The sequence below is a fragment of the Leucopleurus acutus genome, assembly GCF_964270905.1.
Source record: "Leucopleurus acutus genome assembly, chromosome: 12".
In the NCBI taxonomy this organism is placed as follows: Eukaryota; Metazoa; Chordata; class Mammalia; order Artiodactyla; family Delphinidae; genus Leucopleurus; species Leucopleurus acutus.
The window spans coordinates 86,382,460-86,402,428 of record NC_139154.1 but is presented as its reverse complement, the minus strand read 5'-3'; the positions used below and the strand labels follow the sequence as shown (position 1 = coordinate 86,402,428).

Sequence of the window (19,969 nt, the reverse complement as noted above, 5' to 3'; positions counted from 1 at the left end):
TTCAGGGCTTCCTCTTTGCTCCTTCAAACAAATGTTCCCTTTGGAACTGTGAAGCCGGCTACTTCCATACTCAAGTCTATGTTAGCATTCAAAGGGTCCGTGCCAGGAACCCATGGGAGAACATGGCACACGTCTGGCAGAACTACAGACACTCATCAGTGGACATTAGGTGTTCAGGAAGTGTTTCTATGTTTGCTACTCTGTAACTGAAAAACAAATCAACTCAGGAAATCAAATATTTTATTGCTTTACTTAATGATGTTCCAAATCAGTCTCCCCGCCCCCAGTCTGCTGTAAGCAAGTCTCTACGAGGAGCTCTAGGGCTCATCCTTGCCCTCTGTCAGTCTGGTCCTTGGGGGGCTGGAGGTAGGCGGAGCAGGGTCTGGGTAGCAGGACTGAGAAACACCGACCCCCTGTCCATCCCTTTCACTCTGTGAGTAATATGTCACGGCCACAGGCAGTGGGGAATAACTAGAGTGAAGAAAGCACAGAGAGGAGGAGAAAAAGGCAGAAAACGAAGGGAGAGAAAGGAATAAAGGAGGAGACACAGGTGCTGCAGAAGACTAAACTCTCACTGTGGTAACCAGAGATTCCAAACCACTAATTCAGCCACGTGGTTTCAAGAGTTCAAGAAATTTATGGGAGTAATGGGATGAACTATGTAACATTAGTACAGGTAATACCTGCTGGGAAATTGGGCCAGGAGTTTCCAGAGCTAAAAGCACATTTGAGAATATCTACTTATATTTGTTTTTATCTCATCATGATTCAATTTTTGTCCTGTGTATGTTTTATGATATAGCAATACAGTAGTATGTGTGTATAATTTATAAATAAATAAATATACCTATATTGAGGAATGTATGCTCAAATATTTTCTATTGATGGGGTACATGGTCAAAAGAGCCTGGAGACCACCTACCTAGAACAATGACAAAAACCACGAAAGACTCCACCATCCTACGTATCAAGGCCTGGGGCCTCACCAGGGGCCTTGGCCAGGGTGGCTTAATGCAGAAGGATGACTGTTACTATCTAAACACCCAACTAGCATCTAAGGAAGCTGTATCATAGCGGGCCTGCCCTATGCAGCCGTGGCCCCTGAAAGGCAAGTGGGATTGGAATGCAGCCCGTGACCTGCTCATCAAGCCATGTGCCCAGAGAGCGGCACATCTTTCCCCAGGCAGGGGAGACTTTTACTCTCATAATGGTGTTGTATGGATTGCCAAGAGCTCTGCTTTTTTTAAATTTGATTTTCTAATTTTCTAATTGCTTTCCTGAATCCAGTTTACTGCTTGTTTTGTCTTTGCCTAATACTAATTTTGAGTTTGCAGCCCTGGAGAATGTGCGTCATGGCGGGGGGACGGGTGGCAGAATGGGGTCCCGGCTTCAGTAGGTGCAGCCCTTCAAAACACAGCCCACCAAGGCTGAGAAATCAAAAGCTGAATATCATGTTTGGCCCCTGTGTCTCAGAGACACCCGGAGGCCATCTGACTAGGTGAAATGTCCCACACAGGAAACAAAGAACCAACTCCTCAGTGCAGCCTCTGTTGGGGTCAGCCCGTTGCCTGGGTCCTGGGATGTGGCCTGCAGCAGAGTCTCCATTGGACACAGCTATTCAGCCATGGGAGGTGCCACTTCACTCGGCCTGAGACCACAGTGGGATAATGCAATCCCTTTGAATACAGCCCCGGGGCTCGGAGATGTCCACACAAGTCCCTGCTCATGCTTATCCTCCTGCAAACTCCACTGATTTATCTACTGGGAAATGTGATGTTTTCCCCCGCAAAATGTCCTCTCCTTCTTAGGGAGGAATATCGCTTCCTGGTCATCAGCTAGCAGCGAGAAAGGGAGCATTGCTAGGTCTCTGCAGGCTGTCTCTGTGGTGCTCCTGGGACGCTCAAGCATCGGTCTTGGGCTCCTTCATCGATTTGACAAATTCCTTGACGTCCTCTTCCAAGACCTTGTTCCTCCTCTCCACATCCTCCCGGGAGCGCTCCACGTTGCGGAGGCTGATTTCCAAGGCTGCAGACTTCTTCTTCTCCTTCTCCAGTTCTTCACTGAGCCTCACCACCTTAGCCCACACATCGTAATTTTCCTTTTCAAGGCTACGAGGAAGGAAAGAAAAGAATGAAAGGATGGGGTGTGACCTCTAGACTTTCTCTTCAGCCTTGCCCTCAACCCCCTCTGTCCACTTAACCTTCCACATCCCAAGACCCATCTCCAACCTGTACTTCCTAGTTATGTCCCACCTCCGACAGGAGGACTTCCCAGTAAACCTGAATTCCCAGAGCCTGTCCCCATTTTTGTCATTTGTCATCCATACCATGACATCTCTTGTGTTGTTTTTCATGCCATTTTGTGTTTTGTATCTCCCACCACACAATAAAGTCTTTGAATGAAGAGACCACCTCTAATATTTACAGCCCCACAGCGCCTTGCATCTGTCCTGCTCAGTTGCAAGGTTGACTGACTGCTGAACCCCATCCAGATTCCAGATTCTCGGCACCTGTGTGCACATGCATGCTTTCTCATCCTGCTTCACTGCAGAGCACAGACCAGAGCCTTCTCTTATGAAGGCTCCTGGGGACCGAGATTTGGAGAATCTGGGGGAGCTGCCCCTTGGGAGCAACTGTCCTGCCAGTCCCACCCTTGCTTCTGAATCCCACTCCAAGTGAAGGATCTGTTGGATTCCTGAATTTGCAGGATTTTCACTGTTACTGGCCAAAATCTTAGTCTAGCCTCAGGTGCCCATTTCTCTCCCTCCAGGCTGTGCTGAATTAACCCTTGGGAATGAGAGTACATATGACATTTTTGAGCCAAAGGAGGGAATTTCAGGCCTATGAGGAGACTATGATTGGAAAGTGGCTTCAGAATTTCTTTCTGTGAGATGCAGCTTCCCTGCTACCCAATGGCCTGCTCATTTTTATACGGAGACTTGAGCTCCTGTCTGAGCCCATCTCTGGCTTCTATCTTCAAGGGCCTTGGTCCATTTTGCAGGCAATGGCCTCTCTTCAGAGCCTTGCTTGCCCCTGCCTGTTTCTTCTTAAAGCCAAATTAGTCTCATTCCTCTGGAATTCCACCCATTACAAATTTAGTTTTCTTCTCTGAGGTCTCCATATCTTTCTTGTTTTGGGAGGGAAACCTCAAAAGAGACACCATGCTAGATCTTGACCACTGACTCCAGTGGAGAGGTAGAATCTGAGTGGGTTTGGGAGGTTGGCTGACCCGAGTTCAAATCCCAGCCCCACCAATGACGAGCTGTGCAACCTTTTTATACTTCCTAAACTGCCATTTCTTCTGTAAAATGGGGGTATTACCTATTTCACGGGCTAACTGAGGGGATTATATGAGAAGGTGTGTCTGAAACATGAAGCTTAGAGCAGGCACTGTAGAATGTTAATTCTCCTTCCTCTCCCGAGGATGGAATGGGAGGCTCCCCTGACAGTGGATTCAGAAGACTTTGTTCCCTTCAGGAGGAGCGGCCGCCTCAAGGGCAGCTAGTTCTTCCCCACCCTGTCAAAGACCCCCGTGCTAGAAACTGGGGCTCAGTGTCTGCTCTGGAGCTGCCTTGGTCACTGCCAAGATGTTGCCCAAGTCTCAGAGTCTATAAACAGCTGATTTCAGGTTCTTAGACAAGAAGTTACGTGTTGTTCTAGATGGGCGGCCCTCTGCAGGGAACAAAGGATCAGGCTAACCAAAGTCTTTCTTTCATGTACCTGAGTCTCTAGGGACTGAAAAGTACCCGTCGTTCGAAAACCCCACTAGGTTCACATTTCACTAACTTTTGATTAGTGTGACTTTAGGCAAATCTGGATTGAGGTTTCTTCTCAGGAAAAATCAGTGGTGTGAAAAAGATTTCAAGGAAGTAGTTTATCTACTCAAGTGAGCAAATCATGTCCGAGCATCTTAGAGATTTGTGTGAAATGGTGGCAACGGCCATGTCACTGGCCTCGCTTCCGTTCACCCGCTGCAGTCGGAGATCGTGGAGAGTTAGTGATCCTGACCCAGTGAAGCCTCAGTCAGGTCAGGGGTGCCCAGAAGCTCTGCCTCACTTAGGCTTTCAGGTGGCTGACCAGGCCCTCTGCGTTCTCTGCCCTCTCCCCTCAGTCACTCCCCTGCTGCCACCAACCACCGCTCTTCCTCTGCATGAACACGCCAGACCCCTCCCTTCCCATAGCCTCTGCGCTTCGGTTCTCTCTGCCTTGCCTGCTATCCCCCAAACCCACCCCAACCCCTCCCACGTGGACCTCACTAGTTCCCTCCCCTCCTTCAGGCCTTTGCTCGAGTGTCACCTTCTCAGTGAGGCCTTCCCCAACCACCCTATGTAACACTGGAACCCCCTTCCTGAGCTCCCCAACCCCCTGCCCTGCTTTATTTCTCTCCCTAGCATTTTCCACCATCTAACATAGCATATGTTTAAATTATCTGTTTGTATTCTCTGTCTGTCTCTGCTAGAAGGAAAGCTCTATAAGCAAAAGGGCTTTTGTGTGTTTTGTTCAGTGCTATTCTCTAACAGCTGAGATGGTGCCTGGCACGTAGTAGATGCTCAATAAATGTTTGCAGAGTTGATGAATGACATTAATATGAAAATTTTAAAAATTTCTCTTAATTCATTAAGACATGTTGATGCTTAAACAACCACTGTTTGGAAACAATTGATTAAACTACTTAAGCTACATATTTAACTTTTCATGAATGTAAGGTAAAGCTTAGAGTTTTCACTAATTTAGTCATCTCCTCAATGCCTTTGCCCTGTTCCTCATTAGGCCCAACTGCTGTAGATAGCGTCTTCTGTAACTGAAGTTTTATAATGTCACTTCTCTGGCAGAGGAGAACAATCCCTATTGCTTTCAAGATGGAAGGCGAGTGGCTGCCCAGGGCCCTCTTACTTTTGACTTACTTTTCAATCTGTTCCTCATACATTTGCTTCTGTGTTTCTATTTCCTTTCGCAGCTTCTGGACCATCTTCTGCAAAGATTCAAGTTCCTCTTCTCCAGAGTTATTTTTCCCAGGCCCGGTTTCAGAGTTTAGGCTGGCAAGAGCATCACTCTTGGAGTCACAGGCCTGGGATGATAGTGTACCGGCTTCATCCCCAGGGGACCCCGGCTGCGTGGGGACGTTATCGTAGGTGGAAGTCCGCTGGGAGTCGAGAAACTGTGGCACACCTTGAGACATCGTTCTCCTGTGCCCGTCCCCTGCCTTCCCCTCCGAAGAAGACCAGAACTCATTTTTAAAGATCTCTACTTTACAGCTGTTGGCACCTTGCAAAGCTGATGTCAAGAAGCATTTCCGGTTAGGGAGCATCTGAGTCCTTTTTCGTGACTGCAGCTTCCAATCTCCTGGCTTTTCCCTGGATGCTTTGTCTTCTAGACACCCATCACTTGGCCGTTGTCCAGTGGGGCTGGTTGCATCTGAGTCACTGGCCTAGAAGAAAGTGACCACGGATGTTACATGGGTTTTTCCCACACGTGTCACGTTCCCAAGATAAGGATTAGAGACTTGAAAGAAAGTATCTCCTGGCCACACACCTATGAAACTCAATTAGAAGACAATCTCCTAATTTGTCACATTAGTTGATTATCTGTGTGGCATTTTTCCAAAAGGATATTATACTTGAAGGAACTCATGCTCTAGAGGTAAACTGCTGACTAAAATCAATGGTTTGCTTGTGGTAAGGGGCCCTAAACTAGGATTCTTTTATAACCTTAGAATGGGGGGGGGGAGGGGGGCTTTTCTAACTATGACCCAAATACAGAAGCCATATAAGAATAATTTGATAAATTCAACCCACATGTGTTTCCATGACCCACAAAATTAAAAATAAAATAAAGAAACCACCACATGCTAAATCAAAGAAGAAATGACAAACTGACAAACATATTTGCAATGTATATCACAGACAACAGGCTACTCTCCGTAATGCATAAAGTTCATAAAAATTGAGAAGAAAAAGACTAATATAAATATGGGCAAAGAGCAAGATCAGAGATTTCATGGAGGAAAAATGCAACACAAAAAAAATGTTTGAACACTCTTATAACAGGAAAAACTCAAACTGAAATGAAAATTACTGAAATATTAGTTCTCATCTAACAGATGGGCAATCCTCCAAAATCTGACAACACACTCTGCTGGCGAAACTATAGGGAAATAGGTTATTTCATGCATTGCTGGTGGAAGTGCAAAATGGCACCACCACTGTTTAACAATTTTAATCAGAATTACCTATGACAAATCTATTTACCCTCTGACTCAGCAATCATACTTCTGGGAATTTATCCCAGAAATACATTTGCCTGAGCACAAAATGAAGTATGGTCAAGGTTATTCATTGCCTCCTTGCTTGTAGTACAAAGGAGTAAAAGAAACCTGTTCATCTATGGAGGTTGGCTGAGTAAATCACGGTACATGCACAGGATGGAACACCATACATCTGCCAGAAACTTGAGGTTGTATGAGGTACTGCCTATGTATTGACATGGAAAGGTCTCCAGGGTATCTGTTAAACAGAAAAATTCAAGATACACAGTAGTGCGTGTGTGTGTGTGTGTGTGTGTGTGTGTGTGTGTGTGTGTGTGTGTGTGGAGAGGGAGAGAGTGAGCATGTTACGCTTTGTGTAAAAAGGGAGGTAAATAACAATTTACACTCATATCTGCTTATATTTGCATAAAGGAACACTGGAAGGATAAAAAAGAAACTGATAAAGGCAGGGAAAAATAAGGTGGGTGAAGACAGCAGAGGGAGCAGGAGTTCTAAACATATCTCTTTTGTTTTGACTTTCTTGAGTGATGCTATATATTTTTAGATTAAATTAAAAAGATTGAGCCCTAAAATGAGAGAATCAGGTCTCAAGCTGTCTGTCTGATGCTTCTAGCTCATCACCTGCTTTGGCAACCCCACCTGGAATCAGAAGGACCTGGGCCCTGAGGTGCAAACTAGATCTAAGTCCCACTCTCTACCATTCTACTGCTGTCATCTTGGGACAGCTGGTCAACCTCCCTGAGCCTCCGCGCCTCATCTATAAAATGTGGATGATAAATTCTGCCCTGCAAAGTAACGGTGAGGACTCCAGATGTGATCTGTTTAAGGTTCCCAGCACACTGCCTGTCCATTGCTGCCCGTACTGTTACAATAAATACAGAAACCTGTCAAATGAGTACAACACTGGCTACTCTCAAAGACGTCTAGGATGATTTCATTATATGACGTATAAACATTTCTAAATATTAATTTGATTTTAGAGTATTAGTAAATGCACTGTGTCCAGACAGGCCCCACCCAAGAAAAATCACAACTACCACCATCTTTTTTCCAATACATTCTTAATCAACCTCGTGATTAACAGTAGGCAACTGACATTACCTGGCAAACTGGAAATTTTACATTCATTCCTTGACCACACATAAAGAATTAAGCTGCTATATAAAGTTCACACGTTCTTTTAAAAAATATTTGCCTCTATAAATACGTTAAAATATTTGAGCTTTGTAAATTATTGGCCTAAATAGTCTAAATTTCAGAGTCTGCAGAGTTTTTTGACATTGTGAACGTGAGCCCCAACCCTTCAGTACAAATGAGGGGGTTGACATTGCTGAGACAGCTTATCAGGGAATGAGAAATATTACACAAACACATCACATACTCTGAGAAAGGAATCACGTTTCATGGCTTAGCAGGAAACCGTTCTCTCTGGACTTTCACCCGGAATTTTCAACAACTCTCACTAGAACATTAACACTGCGATATGTAGTTTCCCCATCGAAATTCCCTGGACTGAGTTTACAAGGGTTTAGAGTGGGCTTTAGTGAGGACTCCCATTGCTTAGTCACTGGCGGATGGGCACACATGTCACCAATCCCACCTCCAGGATACCAACTAGAAACTAGATTTTGAAAGAGGCCAGGCTTTCAAGATTCATTCAAATGGGTCTATATCAGCTGTGCCCACTGCCACAGCATCACCCAGGACTCCCTAAATCGCCACTCCAGAGCAGCTCTTACATGGAATGACCTGGACTGAAGGAAGAGTCGGATGGAAGGAGGAAGGCTCTCTGCACCTTACCATGTTACTGACGCTGTCTGTCCTAGAAATTGGAGGGTCCTCAGTGGCATCCCAGCCCACAGAGCTTCGCGCCACTGGAGGTTTCTTGGGGTCATTTTTGGGGGCAGGGGGTGACAAGGGTGCATCCTTGGATTTGGGAAAGAGGATTTCATGGTCTCTGATCATCATGGTCATCACTCTTTGGATTTGAGGAGTCCCTGAAAGAAAGAAGAAAGAGATTTGTAGTGCTGGACTATGGGGCAGAGGGCAGGTGGTCCTCAAGGTTCTCCACCCATGAGATGTCTGTCTCTAAACTTGACTCTAAAACCACATGGCCCCAAAGGACCTCATTTGTTCCTCACAGGATCCTTCTTAATTGCTTGGGGTAGGAGATTGTGGTGAATGGGATGGGATAGAAGAAGAATATGGCAGTGGGGTGAAAGAGGGTTATTTTCGGCCTACAGTTCTCTGGATCAGTCTTTGATCAGGTTATAGGCAATACGACAGGAAAGAAAATGAATACATCTTTCTCTCTTAATGACATCTGATTTCTTATTGCATGCATAGAGGACGCATACCAGGCATACTGCCTCCCCCAAACCATGGCAGACATCAGTACTCTGTGTCAGGACTCTTGTTCACTGAACCAAGACACTACCTCAGAAGTCTTTTCAGCGCAGCTTAACAAGTAACCTCTTTGGGAGTTTTCTTATAAAATCACACTTGTTTGCTCTCTCTGGCTAAGGATGTTTAAAAGTACTAAAAGACTAAGAAACACTAACTAACTGTTCTCGTGCTAGCCTATCATACTGTGTGATGATTGGTAAATCTTTAACCTCTCTGCTCTGCTGTGACCTGGAAAATGAACGTAATTCCTGCCTGCTTATTTCACAGGGCTATTTTACAACTCAGACAAGATGATCAATGGAAAATGCTTGGCAAATGGCAGAGCAATTTGGTAGCAATGTCACTGTCTTTACTTCCTCTGCCCCTACATTCACCACAGGACCAGAGTACCTCTCATGATCACAGCAGGGTCTTCGACCTTCGACCTGATGAGATTCACACCAATCACAGTAGCCAGATTGTCCACACTCATCTTGTTAACTCCACAGTTCAGCTGGATTTCATGGAGAAACCTGTGGGCAACCAGGAAATCCCAGAGTAGGAAATAGGAAGTTGCCACAAGGAAGCACTTCCAGGTACCCACAGGATCCCAGAGGTGGGTCTCAACTCTTTACTTCTGGTCTCAGGAATGGGACCAGTCTGCTCTGACTACAAGGATTTAGCTTCCCCCTGAAAGAGTCAAGATCAAGGAAGAAGAGACACAAGTAATCCAGCTGCTGATGGTGGCACTGGGGCCAGTGGTGGGTGAGGAGTCACATCAGCAGGAGGCAGGGTCCAGTTCAGGGAGCTAAGAGGAGACAAGAGGACTAAAATGGGTGTTTGACTATCCCTGGTCCTGACTTTACAGGCTTCTCTCCCAGGCTCTCAGCACCTATCCCAGTGGAGTCTCCAGAGAAGAAAACTTCATCGTGGGAAGATCTCAGAAATGGGAATTCATGGTGCCTCCCTGCTCTCATCCTCAGGTTACAACACCAAGCGTCTCAAATTCTCAGCAAGTGCTCAAAAACTAACACTGAATTTTTGCTGTAATCCTACCTATTTGAGGAATGAAGCTCTCAGATTCACTATTTTAAAAACCTGAAAAGATCAGAAAAAAACACTTCTAAATATTGTCTCTCAAAACCATTTTTAAGTGAATCAGCTGAAGCAACATAAAATTCCAAATACAGAGAAATTATCAAATAAGTGGCAGGGGAGGGGTGTCCAAATAAGGAAACATTATGGAATATTACAGAGTCATGTATAATCCTACTTTGTGACATAGGAAAATGCTCACAATACAACATTTAGCCAAAAGAAGCAGGATACAAGCATATATGTATATATATTTTATTAAAAAATATATTTCTAATTTGGTATAAAAATTGTTTCCCTATATTTATATTGATGCATGTGATCATCTATCACAGAGACAAAAACATTCAGAAGGAAACACACTCAAATATTAACAGTGACTTTTTCTGGGTGAGGGGATTTGGGGAAATTTTCATTTATTTACAGTATTTCGTATTCTCCTAGTTTCCATATCAAGCATGTAACTCTTTTATCATCTGGAAACTACAAAAAATTATATAAAAAAAATAAAAGTAGGGCTTCCCTGGTGACACAGTGGTTAAGAATTCGCCTACCAACGCAGGGCACACAGGTTTGAGCCCTGGTCCGGGAAGATCCCACATGCTGCAGAGCAACTAAGCCCGTGCACCACAACTACTGAGCCTGTGCTCTAGAGCCCACGAGCCACAACTACTGAAGCCCATGCGCCTAGAGCCTGTGCTCCACAGCAAGAGAAGCCACAGTAATGAGAAACCCGCGTACCGCAACTAGAGAAAGCCCACGTACAGCAACAAAGACCTAAAGCAGCCAAAAATAAATTAATTAAATAAATAAATTAAAAAAAAATAAAGATAACTTTCAGCTATGTCTGACATGGAGATCCAGGCTCCCAACTCAGCCAGATCTGGGTCAATTCACATGCTATGTGTTGCCACGGAGACAGCACATAGCAGGTCCGTCTTCAGAAAGGGAATTAAGAAAGGTGGCCTGGGATGAATGTCTCTGGGGTTCTAAGTTATGGTCCAGAGAGAGGAAGATGGGAGATAATTGTAGAAATATTATAAGGATTCTGGGTTCTAATGCCTGTCCCAGGACTCTGGGCAGCACTGCGGCAGGCTTGAAGAAGGAAGCATGTTTCTTTTTTATGCTGATTAGTTTTCCGGGATCCTTTCAATTATCTTGGGGACACAGGAAACTACCTCAGTGCTATGTGAATAGAGTTGACCTTCCAGAGGTTTGGAACAGAATCTCTTAAGTTCACAGAGATACTCTTTCCTCCTCTAACTGGGGAATTCATTCTGGTGTGGCTGAAAATTATGGAACTGATACCAGGTGCCTCTTACCTGCAGATGTAGCTCAGGAGGCTATAGTTGTCTCGAGGAAGGATGGAGAGCTGCTTCATCAACTCCTGCTGAGCCTGGGAAGAGATTTTTAATGCCAGTAGAAGAGCCTGCTCACTTGCCAGCAATGGGACCCTGGAGCATAACTGGTGTATCTCTGCAGAAGCAACACTTTGGCAGTCACTCCTGTTCCCATAGTTGTGTGTGTGTGTGTGTGTGTGTGTGTGTGTGTGTTTTAACATCTTTATTGGAGTATAATTGCTTTACAATGGTGTGTTAGTTTCTGCTGTATAACAAAGTGAATCACCTATACATATACGTATATTCTCATATCTCTTCCCTCTTGCGTCTCCCTCCCTCCCACCCTCCCTATCCCACCCTTCTAGTGGGTCACAAAGCACCGGGCTGATCTCTCTGTGCTATGCGGCTGCTTCCCACTAGCTATCTACCTAACATTTGGTAGTGTATATATGTCTACGCCACTCTCTCACTTCGTCCCAGCTTACCCTTCCCCCTCCCTGTGTCCTCAAGTCCATTCTCTATGTCTGCGTCTTTATTCCTGTCCTGCCCCTAGGTTCTTCAGAGCCAATTTTTGTTTGTTTTTTTTTAGATTCCATATATATGTGATAGCATACGGTATTTGTTTTTCTCTTTCTGACTTACTTCACTCTGTATGACAGTCTCTAGGTCCATCCACCTCACTACAAATAACTCAATTTCATTTCTTTTTATGGCTGAGTGATATTCCATTGTATATATGTGCCACATCTTCTTCATCCATTCATCTGTCAGTGGACACTTACGTTGCTTCCATGTCCTGGCTATTGGAAATAGAGCTGCAATGAACATTGTGGTACATGACCCTTTTTGAATTATGCTTTTCTCAGGGTATGTGCCTAGTAGTGGGATTGCTGGGTCGTTTGGTAGCTCTATTTTTAGTTTTTGGAGGAACCTCCATACTATTCTGCATAGTGGCTGTATCAATTTACATTCCCACCAACAGTGCAAGAGGGTTCCCTTTTCTCCACACCCTCTCCAGCATTTATTGTTTGCAGATTTTTTGATGATGGCCATTCTGACTGGTGTGAGATGATATCTCATTGTAGTTTTGATTTGCATTCTCTAATGATTAGTGATGTTGAGCATCCTTTCATGTGTTTGTTGGCAATCTGTATATCTTCTTTGCAGAAATGTCTGTTTAGGTCTTCTGCCCATTTTTGGATTGGGTTGTTTGTTTTATTGATATTGAGCTGCATGAGCTGCTTGTATATTTTGGATATTAATCCTCTGTCAGTTTCTTCATTTGCAAATATTTTCTCCTATTCTGAGGGTTGTCTTTTGGTCTTGTTTATGGTTTCCTTTGCTGTGCAAAAGCTTTTAAGTTTCATTAGGTCCCATTTGTTTATTTTTATAAAACTTCTAATTTTGAAATCACTATAAATCCACAGGAAGTTGCAAGAATAGCCTGGAGAGGTTCACTGTTTTTTTGTACCTTGTATTTTTTTATTCATCTGCGATTATGTCCTCCTCCCTGCCTCAGAGCTACTCTAAGGCAAGAACTATTTGATCACCACACTCCCAATAATTGTTTGCTTAATAAATGCTTGAGCTATAACTCTCCAATAAAGAATTCGACCAGAACCAAATGCCCCCCAAGTCACTTTAAAAGTATTGTGAAAAGGAGGCTGTTTCTGAGAACTGAGGTTTCATGCGATATGGTTTTGCTGGGAGCTGCTAGAACCCAGGGACAGCGGACCAAGCTGGAAGGCAGGAGAGAGGTCCGAAGGTTATAGCTTCATGATGACACTGAATGTTACAGACAGCCCTACAAGGAATGCAAGTGCCAGGAAGAGGAAGGACAGTGAATTTTCTTTGTTCTTTTTGCTCACGGTGCCTATAGTGTCTGCAGTCACCATCTACAACATCATGAGTGTAGAAGTGCACCAGTGCACATGAGACACACAGGCTCTCCTCACACCGGAGCAGCTCCTCCAGGAGAAAATGCACCCTGTGGCAGGTCGGCCTGCATGCAGTGACTGGCTGCAGCCCCACTGGATCTAGAATGCCTGCTTCATACTGATTCCCTCCTCTTCAGTTTAGTCAAGTAAATTCTTTGCAAAGGTTGCTTTAGACTCACGCCTCCCAGTGATCGCCTCTGCCACGTTTTCACCCATGAGAGAGGCTGTGATCCCTCACCCTGTCCAGATCTGTGTTACCATGGATTAGAAACTCTCAAATATGTTGAGATCCAGAAAAGTTAGAAGAAGAAGATCTAAATCAAGGAAGTTCAGGGGTGGGAGTCTGCTTGTCAGAACTGCATCCACGGACCTCCTTTCCTTTCCCTGAAGCTGTGGGGCAAGACATCACCTGAAGCATTCATCTTTTTAGCCAACTTTTAAACCTTATTCCATAAAATTGTATTACTTTTGCAAAGGTGAGCTGATATGCCTGTATAAATTAAGACTTTCCATATCCTATTTTAACCCCCCCAAAATTCATAAATCATACACAAAATATCCTAAAATCAGATCATGCAACCTAATTTTTGTGTTGGGAAATAGCTACAAAGGCTATAGTGTATTAGTTGCATCCTTATTGTGCTCTTTCTTTCCTAATGCTAAAATATAAAACCACCTTTTTTCTTGTACCAGGATCTACTTAATTTGTGAGTCTCCTCCCTCTGAATCAGGATGGAAGTTCTCACAGCTGTATTTTCTTCCAGGGCTAGGGCACTATCTCTTCAATGATTTTATATATATATATATACTTTTTCTGGGAGCATACTATATAGTAAATTCTGAAGTAGAGCAGAGACTAAACATCCCCTTGAATCAATAATTTTAAAATGTCACTCACTTGTGACACATATCCCATGGTCCTCAAAACAATCCTGATATTATGAAATGTGTCTAAGTTTGTGCTGTCTAATACAACAGCAACTTGACACATGTGACTATTATAAAATAAAATAAAATTAGAAATTTGGTTCCTCAGTTGTGCTAGCCACAGTTCAAGTGCCTAGTGGCCACGTATAACTAGTGGTTACTACATTGGACAGTGCAGTTATGTAACAGTTCCATCATTGTAGAAAGTTCTCTTGGGCTAAGTAAATAAACTGAGTCTCACAGAAGATGCATCATTTGCTAAATGGCAAAATCAAAGCGAAATTCATTGCAAGTTTTTCTGTGCACCACTTTGCCAGAGAGAACTTTTAACATAGTAGTGCTAAACACTAACCTCCCCCAAATGGGCAGTTAGACCCCTTTATTAGCTGTGTAACAAATGCATTCATGGGCCATTTAGTTTTGCAAATCTTGGTTAAAAACCATAATGGTTTTATTGTTGTCAGTCAGGTTTTCTTTTGCTGGTTGGCTAGCTTGTTGTCAGTCAGATTTCCTTTTACTGGTTGGTTAGTTTGTTTAACAGGTTGACTATAAGGGCTTTAAGGAAACAATTTACATAAGGATCAAAATTCCTGCTGATGAGGAGCTGCATGATGCTGCAGATGGGGACTGCAGACCCTACAGGCAGCTGCAGCTGAAAGGAACCAAGAAAAGCTCTGTCCTTCCTCTCCCTGGCACATGTGTTTCTTGTATACCCATGCGTGACACGCATGGTCATCACAGATCTAGAGCATTTGGACCTCTCACCTGCCCTCCAGGTGGGTCAGTTTGTCTTTTTGTCCCAGCGGGTCTTAGCAAGGCCATATTGCTTGAAACCCTTCTCAGAAGCATCCTCATTCTCTTACTAATTTTAGAGTGACTTGGGGGTATTTAATGATAGTCCAGTAATTTGTTGGAGTGCAACATCCCATAAAGGCTGTCACCATGATTGGATTCATTGGACTTTTGTTGCTGAGAGTTCCAGTTTGACAAAGTATCTCACCAAAAGTTATGGGGTTCACCCTTGACCCACTGTTGCTTGCCTACCAGAATAGTGTTCAGTAACCCTCACCTTCTGAAGCAGGACAACTAACTCTATTGAGATACAAACCTTTCCCTCATCTGCATTCATGAGCTGCCCACAGAGCAGGAAACCCTCATACTGGCTCCAGGGGACTACTGGCTCTGGGAGGTCTCGGAGGTAGAGCTTCAGCAGGGAGGCTACCGTGTGCACATCTGTATCTCTGGAAAAAAACAAACAATGTTTTTTGAAAACAAAACTCCAGAACTCTCCTCACCTCCCCCTTGGTGATCCACTGAATAAGATCCCAGCTTCCAAAAAGAAATTTTGCAGAGGAGTAGAGTCTGATAAAGATGTATCTGACCAAAATATTTTTGCAACTCCCCCTTCTGGAATAATAACCCCCAAGACCTTTTCCTTTATCTCTTCTACCTAACTGCCTCAAAGATAAGTTTAAGGTCTACTCTTCCAATAAGCCTGTTAAAATATTCTAGTCTTCATTGCTTTCTTCTTTCTCCAAGTCACTTAGTACGATTGAGCATTCTCTACTTAGTCTCTAGTTTTTCACGTGGTAACTCCTTATAGCTATGACCCATTGATCTCTTTAGTCTATCAGAGAGCTTAAAGTAGGTCTGGGATTCATTCACATATTCACACAATCATTTATTCAACCAATATGTTGAGAGAACCTACTAGGTGCAAGACACTATGTCAGGCACTGGTGTTTCAGCACTGAACCTGAGGGACACACAGGATCTCTGTCCCCATGGAGTGACAGAGCTATGCAGACTCAAATGTTACCAAGTCATATACATGTTACCAGCCAAGCCTGGCCCATCACCTTTATTTGTACAGCCTGTGAGCTAAGAATGGATCTAACATTTTTAAATGGTTGGGGAAAAAACTCATAAGGAGAATATTTCATGGCATGTGAAAATCATGTGAAATTTGAATTTCAGTATCCATAAATAAAGTGTTATAGGAACATAGCCATGCTCATGCATTTTTGTATTGTCTTTGGCTGAATTCTGGTATAAGAACAGAGTTGAGTAGCTGCAGCAGAGACTGTCTGGTCTGCAAAGCCTAAATATTTCATATGTGGCCCTTTAAGAAAAGTCTGCTGATCCCTGGTTTATGGAGCTATTGTGTTTATTCCACAGCTCTATAAGAGAAAATGAGTCTGAATATACCATATACTTGAAACTCATTAGTGAAAAATATTTCATATCAAGAAAAACTGGTCATGCACCCCAATGTTCATAGCAACACTATTTACAATAGCGAAGACATGGAAGCAACCTAAATGTCCATCGACAGATGAATGGATAAAGAAGATGTGGTATGTATACACAGTGGAATATTACTCAGCCATAAAAAAAGAGTGAAATAATGCCATTTGCAGCAACATGGATAGACCTAGAGATTATCATACTAAGTAAAGTAAGTCAGACAGCGAAAGACAAATATCATACGATATCACTTATATGTGGAATCTTAAAAAAATTTGATACAAATGAACTTATTAACAAAACAGAAATAGACTCACAGACATAGAAAACAAACATGGTTACCAAGGAGGAAAGGGGGGGTTGGAGGGATAAATGGGAATTTGGGATTAACAGATGCACAATACTATATATAAAATAGCTAAACAACAAAGACCTACTGTATAGCACAGGGAACAATAGTCAATATCTTGTAATAGCCTACAATGGAAAAGAATCTGAAAAGGAATACATATATATATATATATATATATACACACACACACACATTTATATAAATTAATCACTTTGCTATATACCTGAAACTTTGTAAATCAACTATACCTCAATAAAAAAAGAAAGAAAGAAAAAGAAAAACTGGTATCTGTAAGAGACACTCCCAGTAGTATTTTGAAAAGCTGTGATGGGGCAAGAGGTCCAGCTGATCTGAGTGGCTCTTGGGCTTCAGCAATGGGGACATAGAAGCGGCTGGGCTGGGTGGGATCACATCCTGGAGGAGAGCCGGGAGGGGTGGAGTTGGGCAGGAGAAGAAGGCAGTCATCTGAGGCCTCAGAAACCAGAACATCAAGGCTTGACTGTGGAGCTCTCTATCTTGACGTTTCATGGAAATGTTTTCTTTTTGGTTTTTGACAGCCAGTGGTTGGAACTGTCTTCTGGAAAGGTTCCCCACTTTGTAGCCCGTGAACTCTGCCTCCGAAGGAGAACTTGAGCTGGCACAGAGCCCTGCCTCTGCTCCACTGCTGCCCTCAGGAAATCGGGGGTGGAGACCGTTCACTTAAGGTGGGGATTCTGGAAAAGCCTTCCCTGCTGAGTCACTGCCTAAAAATACCTTGGCAAAGCCCTCTCGTCAAAATGCAGGAGAAGTTCCCCAGAAAATGGCAGGACAGCAGCCAGCTGACACTTTGCAGGAGCAGCATTCTCCTAAGTCCTAAAATCTCCTTTGTCCCAAATCTTCTGCATCACAGTCCACCCAGTGGGCTTCATCAGAGTCCAGGGTCTCAGGTTCGATTGAAGTCTCTTCCTCACCCCACATCCTCTAATCCCACTCGGCAAATGTCCCAGGAATCCCTCTAGGCCTCACTCCCTGTCCTTTTCCAGAAGGCCACGGTCTTTTGCTAGGATTCTGCCAGTCCCTTTCTGGCCTCCTGGCTCCTCGACTCCATTCTCCAATGCACTGTCCATCACTGGCACAGCCCCCGACACTCAAAACATACCCACAGAACAAATATGGAAAACAAAGAATTGGAAATGAGAAAAACAGTATAGATGATACATCAAGAGCCAGAAACTTTTGAAGAGAAACAGCAATAAAAAAGGACAAACTCTATAGATAGTTCAATCAGGAGAAACTAATAGCCAACATGAGAAAAGAGAAAGGGGTTGTAACCACACATATAGGATTGATACTTCAAAATTATCATCAGAAAACACAGTTAGCCATCTAAATCATCCTAGAATATTGCAAACCACAGAAAGCTTCCCAATTCATTTTGCCAGGGGAAGATGATGCTGCTTGGTCTGCGGCTAAGTCCTCAGGCTTGTTTATTGTCTCAGCGTAAGTGTCATTTTGGGGGGGTGCATTCTAAATCCAGCAGACCATGTCAAAAGCCTCCTGTTGAAATGAAAAATGATGAAATAATGGAATGAAATGAAAAATAGATGGTATTCATACCATCTATTTTTCATTTTTTGGCATTTAACACAATGGAAATTCTACAGTTATGTCTTTACATTTTTGGTTTAATGTTTGTGCCCCCATTGTAACAGAGCTGGATCAGATGTCATGCTTATAATCTAAGTTTCCAGCATGATTTTTCCTGAGTCTGCTTTTCCTCCAACCTAATTGAACATCCCTATATGAGGTTATACGAACTTCTGAGTTCAATGCCTGACCCATCAGAGATTAGCCAGGGCCTCTCAGGTGGTCTGCCTACTCTTCCCTTGTAGCACTGACCTTATAATGTGGCATGTATGTCATTTTCTCACAGAAATATAGGTATGGGAAGTGTATTGTGTATTGGCAGTATCCATCCCAGTAGATGGATATCCATCCCATACTGTTTATATGTTTAATGAGCGCCAGATACATCCAGTAGAATCTACCTAGTAAGAGCGCCTTTGTTTTTCTTCATTCTAGTGAGGCAATTTCGGGGATCTCTGGTGGAACTGCCTACATGACCCATGTAGAGGATCTAGGTGAGCACCCACACGGGTCACGTGGACACGAGAGTCATCCCTGGGAGAACTCCAAAAAGCCATAGGCCACCCTTCCTATTACTGGATGTGTAAACTCTTTTCCTCAGTTCTAGAGGGTGGAGCTATCATGACAAGGTGTGATAACTCTCTTCCCTCCAGCCCCAAATATTTCACAGAATCAAAGACTCCAAGTCTACCACCCAGGCTGACTTTACAGATGCAGAAGCTCAAGCCTTGGGCAGGTGTTCGGCAATCCCCACCATCACCTCTAGTCCTCCTGGCTGACTGTTTTCATTGCTTAGCAACAACCCATCTGTATTTTTTGATCAACATAAAGCTAGTTAAAACCATAAAAAGAAAAGTGAATATAAAGGTAGTGAACTTGATTGAATAGGTGCCTGATAATGAAATGTGATTTATGGTCCTGCTGAAAGCTCTGTAAATTTGATGCCCCTAACCTGCTCTAGTTCCAGTAACTTCTTCACCTGTTGCTTTCCTGATACAATACAGCACCTTGATAAATTAACCTATTGCATGCCAAGGGCAGCAAAGACAGACATATGATGATCCAAACTAAGACAGCAGCTTTGAGAATGGAGAGAAACAGACGGGTCTCAGCGATGCTTCCGAGGGAGGGTGGGCATCGTTGGTGACTGGAGTGGGAGGTGAGGGAGAGGGAGGGCGAGACGTTCCACACAGCACCACACTTAGCTGTTCACGATTTTCCCAGGATCAACCCGAGTCCTCTATCGTAAATAAGCTCTTGGGGGCATTTCAGCCTTTGGAAACTGGAAGAGTTCAGGCCTGTCTCAATGAATCTTGGTTTATGGGCTGCCGATTTGGAAACAACAGTGGTTCCTTCTTGCCAGCAGGACAAGCGCGTGCAGGCAACTGGGGCAAATATTGCACAACAGACAGAAAGTATACAATGTCGGGTGGCGGTCGTACCTGCTGAGCAGGGCAGAGACGAAAACCTTGGCAGGGTGGCTGCAGCAGCAGGGGCGGGAGGGGGATGGTGGAAGAAATGTCATTGCGTCTGGAATGCCCCAAACAGGACTGGGCAACCTCCACAGAGGAGATTGGGAGAACGCCAAGATGTCGGTATGCACCCCCTCCCAAAGGGTTCAGAACCAAGTTCAGAGTTGCACGGAACTGTGGTCGCCCAAGTTAACAAGAAGTCCTGGCTCTGGCCATTTCTGGAAAGCTGAGGAAGACCATGGAGCCCTTGGATATGGACATGGTGCCTTATCCACCACCCAGAGTCTGTACAGGCAGCTCAGCAATTCTCCACCCCTCATCCGC

General features: G+C 43.9%; 1 protein-coding gene across 2 annotated transcripts in view; it reads right to left on the bottom strand.

Annotated features, from left to right (window-relative positions):
* Positions 1-809: 809 nt before the first annotated feature.
* Positions 810-19,969, bottom strand: part of ARHGAP25 (Rho GTPase activating protein 25) — an 86,228-nt gene continuing 67,068 nt past the window's right edge. For both annotated transcript variants that reach the window (XM_082851684.1, XM_082851683.1), the window contains 6 exons: positions 15,057-15,189; positions 11,067-11,140; positions 9,061-9,182; positions 8,065-8,261; positions 4,904-5,427; positions 810-2,108 (listed from right to left, as the gene is read on the bottom strand). In XM_082851684.1, the coding sequence (XP_082707810.1) occupies positions 1,901-2,108; positions 4,904-5,427; positions 8,065-8,261; positions 9,061-9,182; positions 11,067-11,140; positions 15,057-15,189 (1,258 nt within the window). In that variant the 3' untranslated portion in view covers positions 810-1,900. The remainder of the gene's footprint in view (positions 2,109-4,903; positions 5,428-8,064; positions 8,262-9,060; positions 9,183-11,066; positions 11,141-15,056; positions 15,190-19,969) is intronic.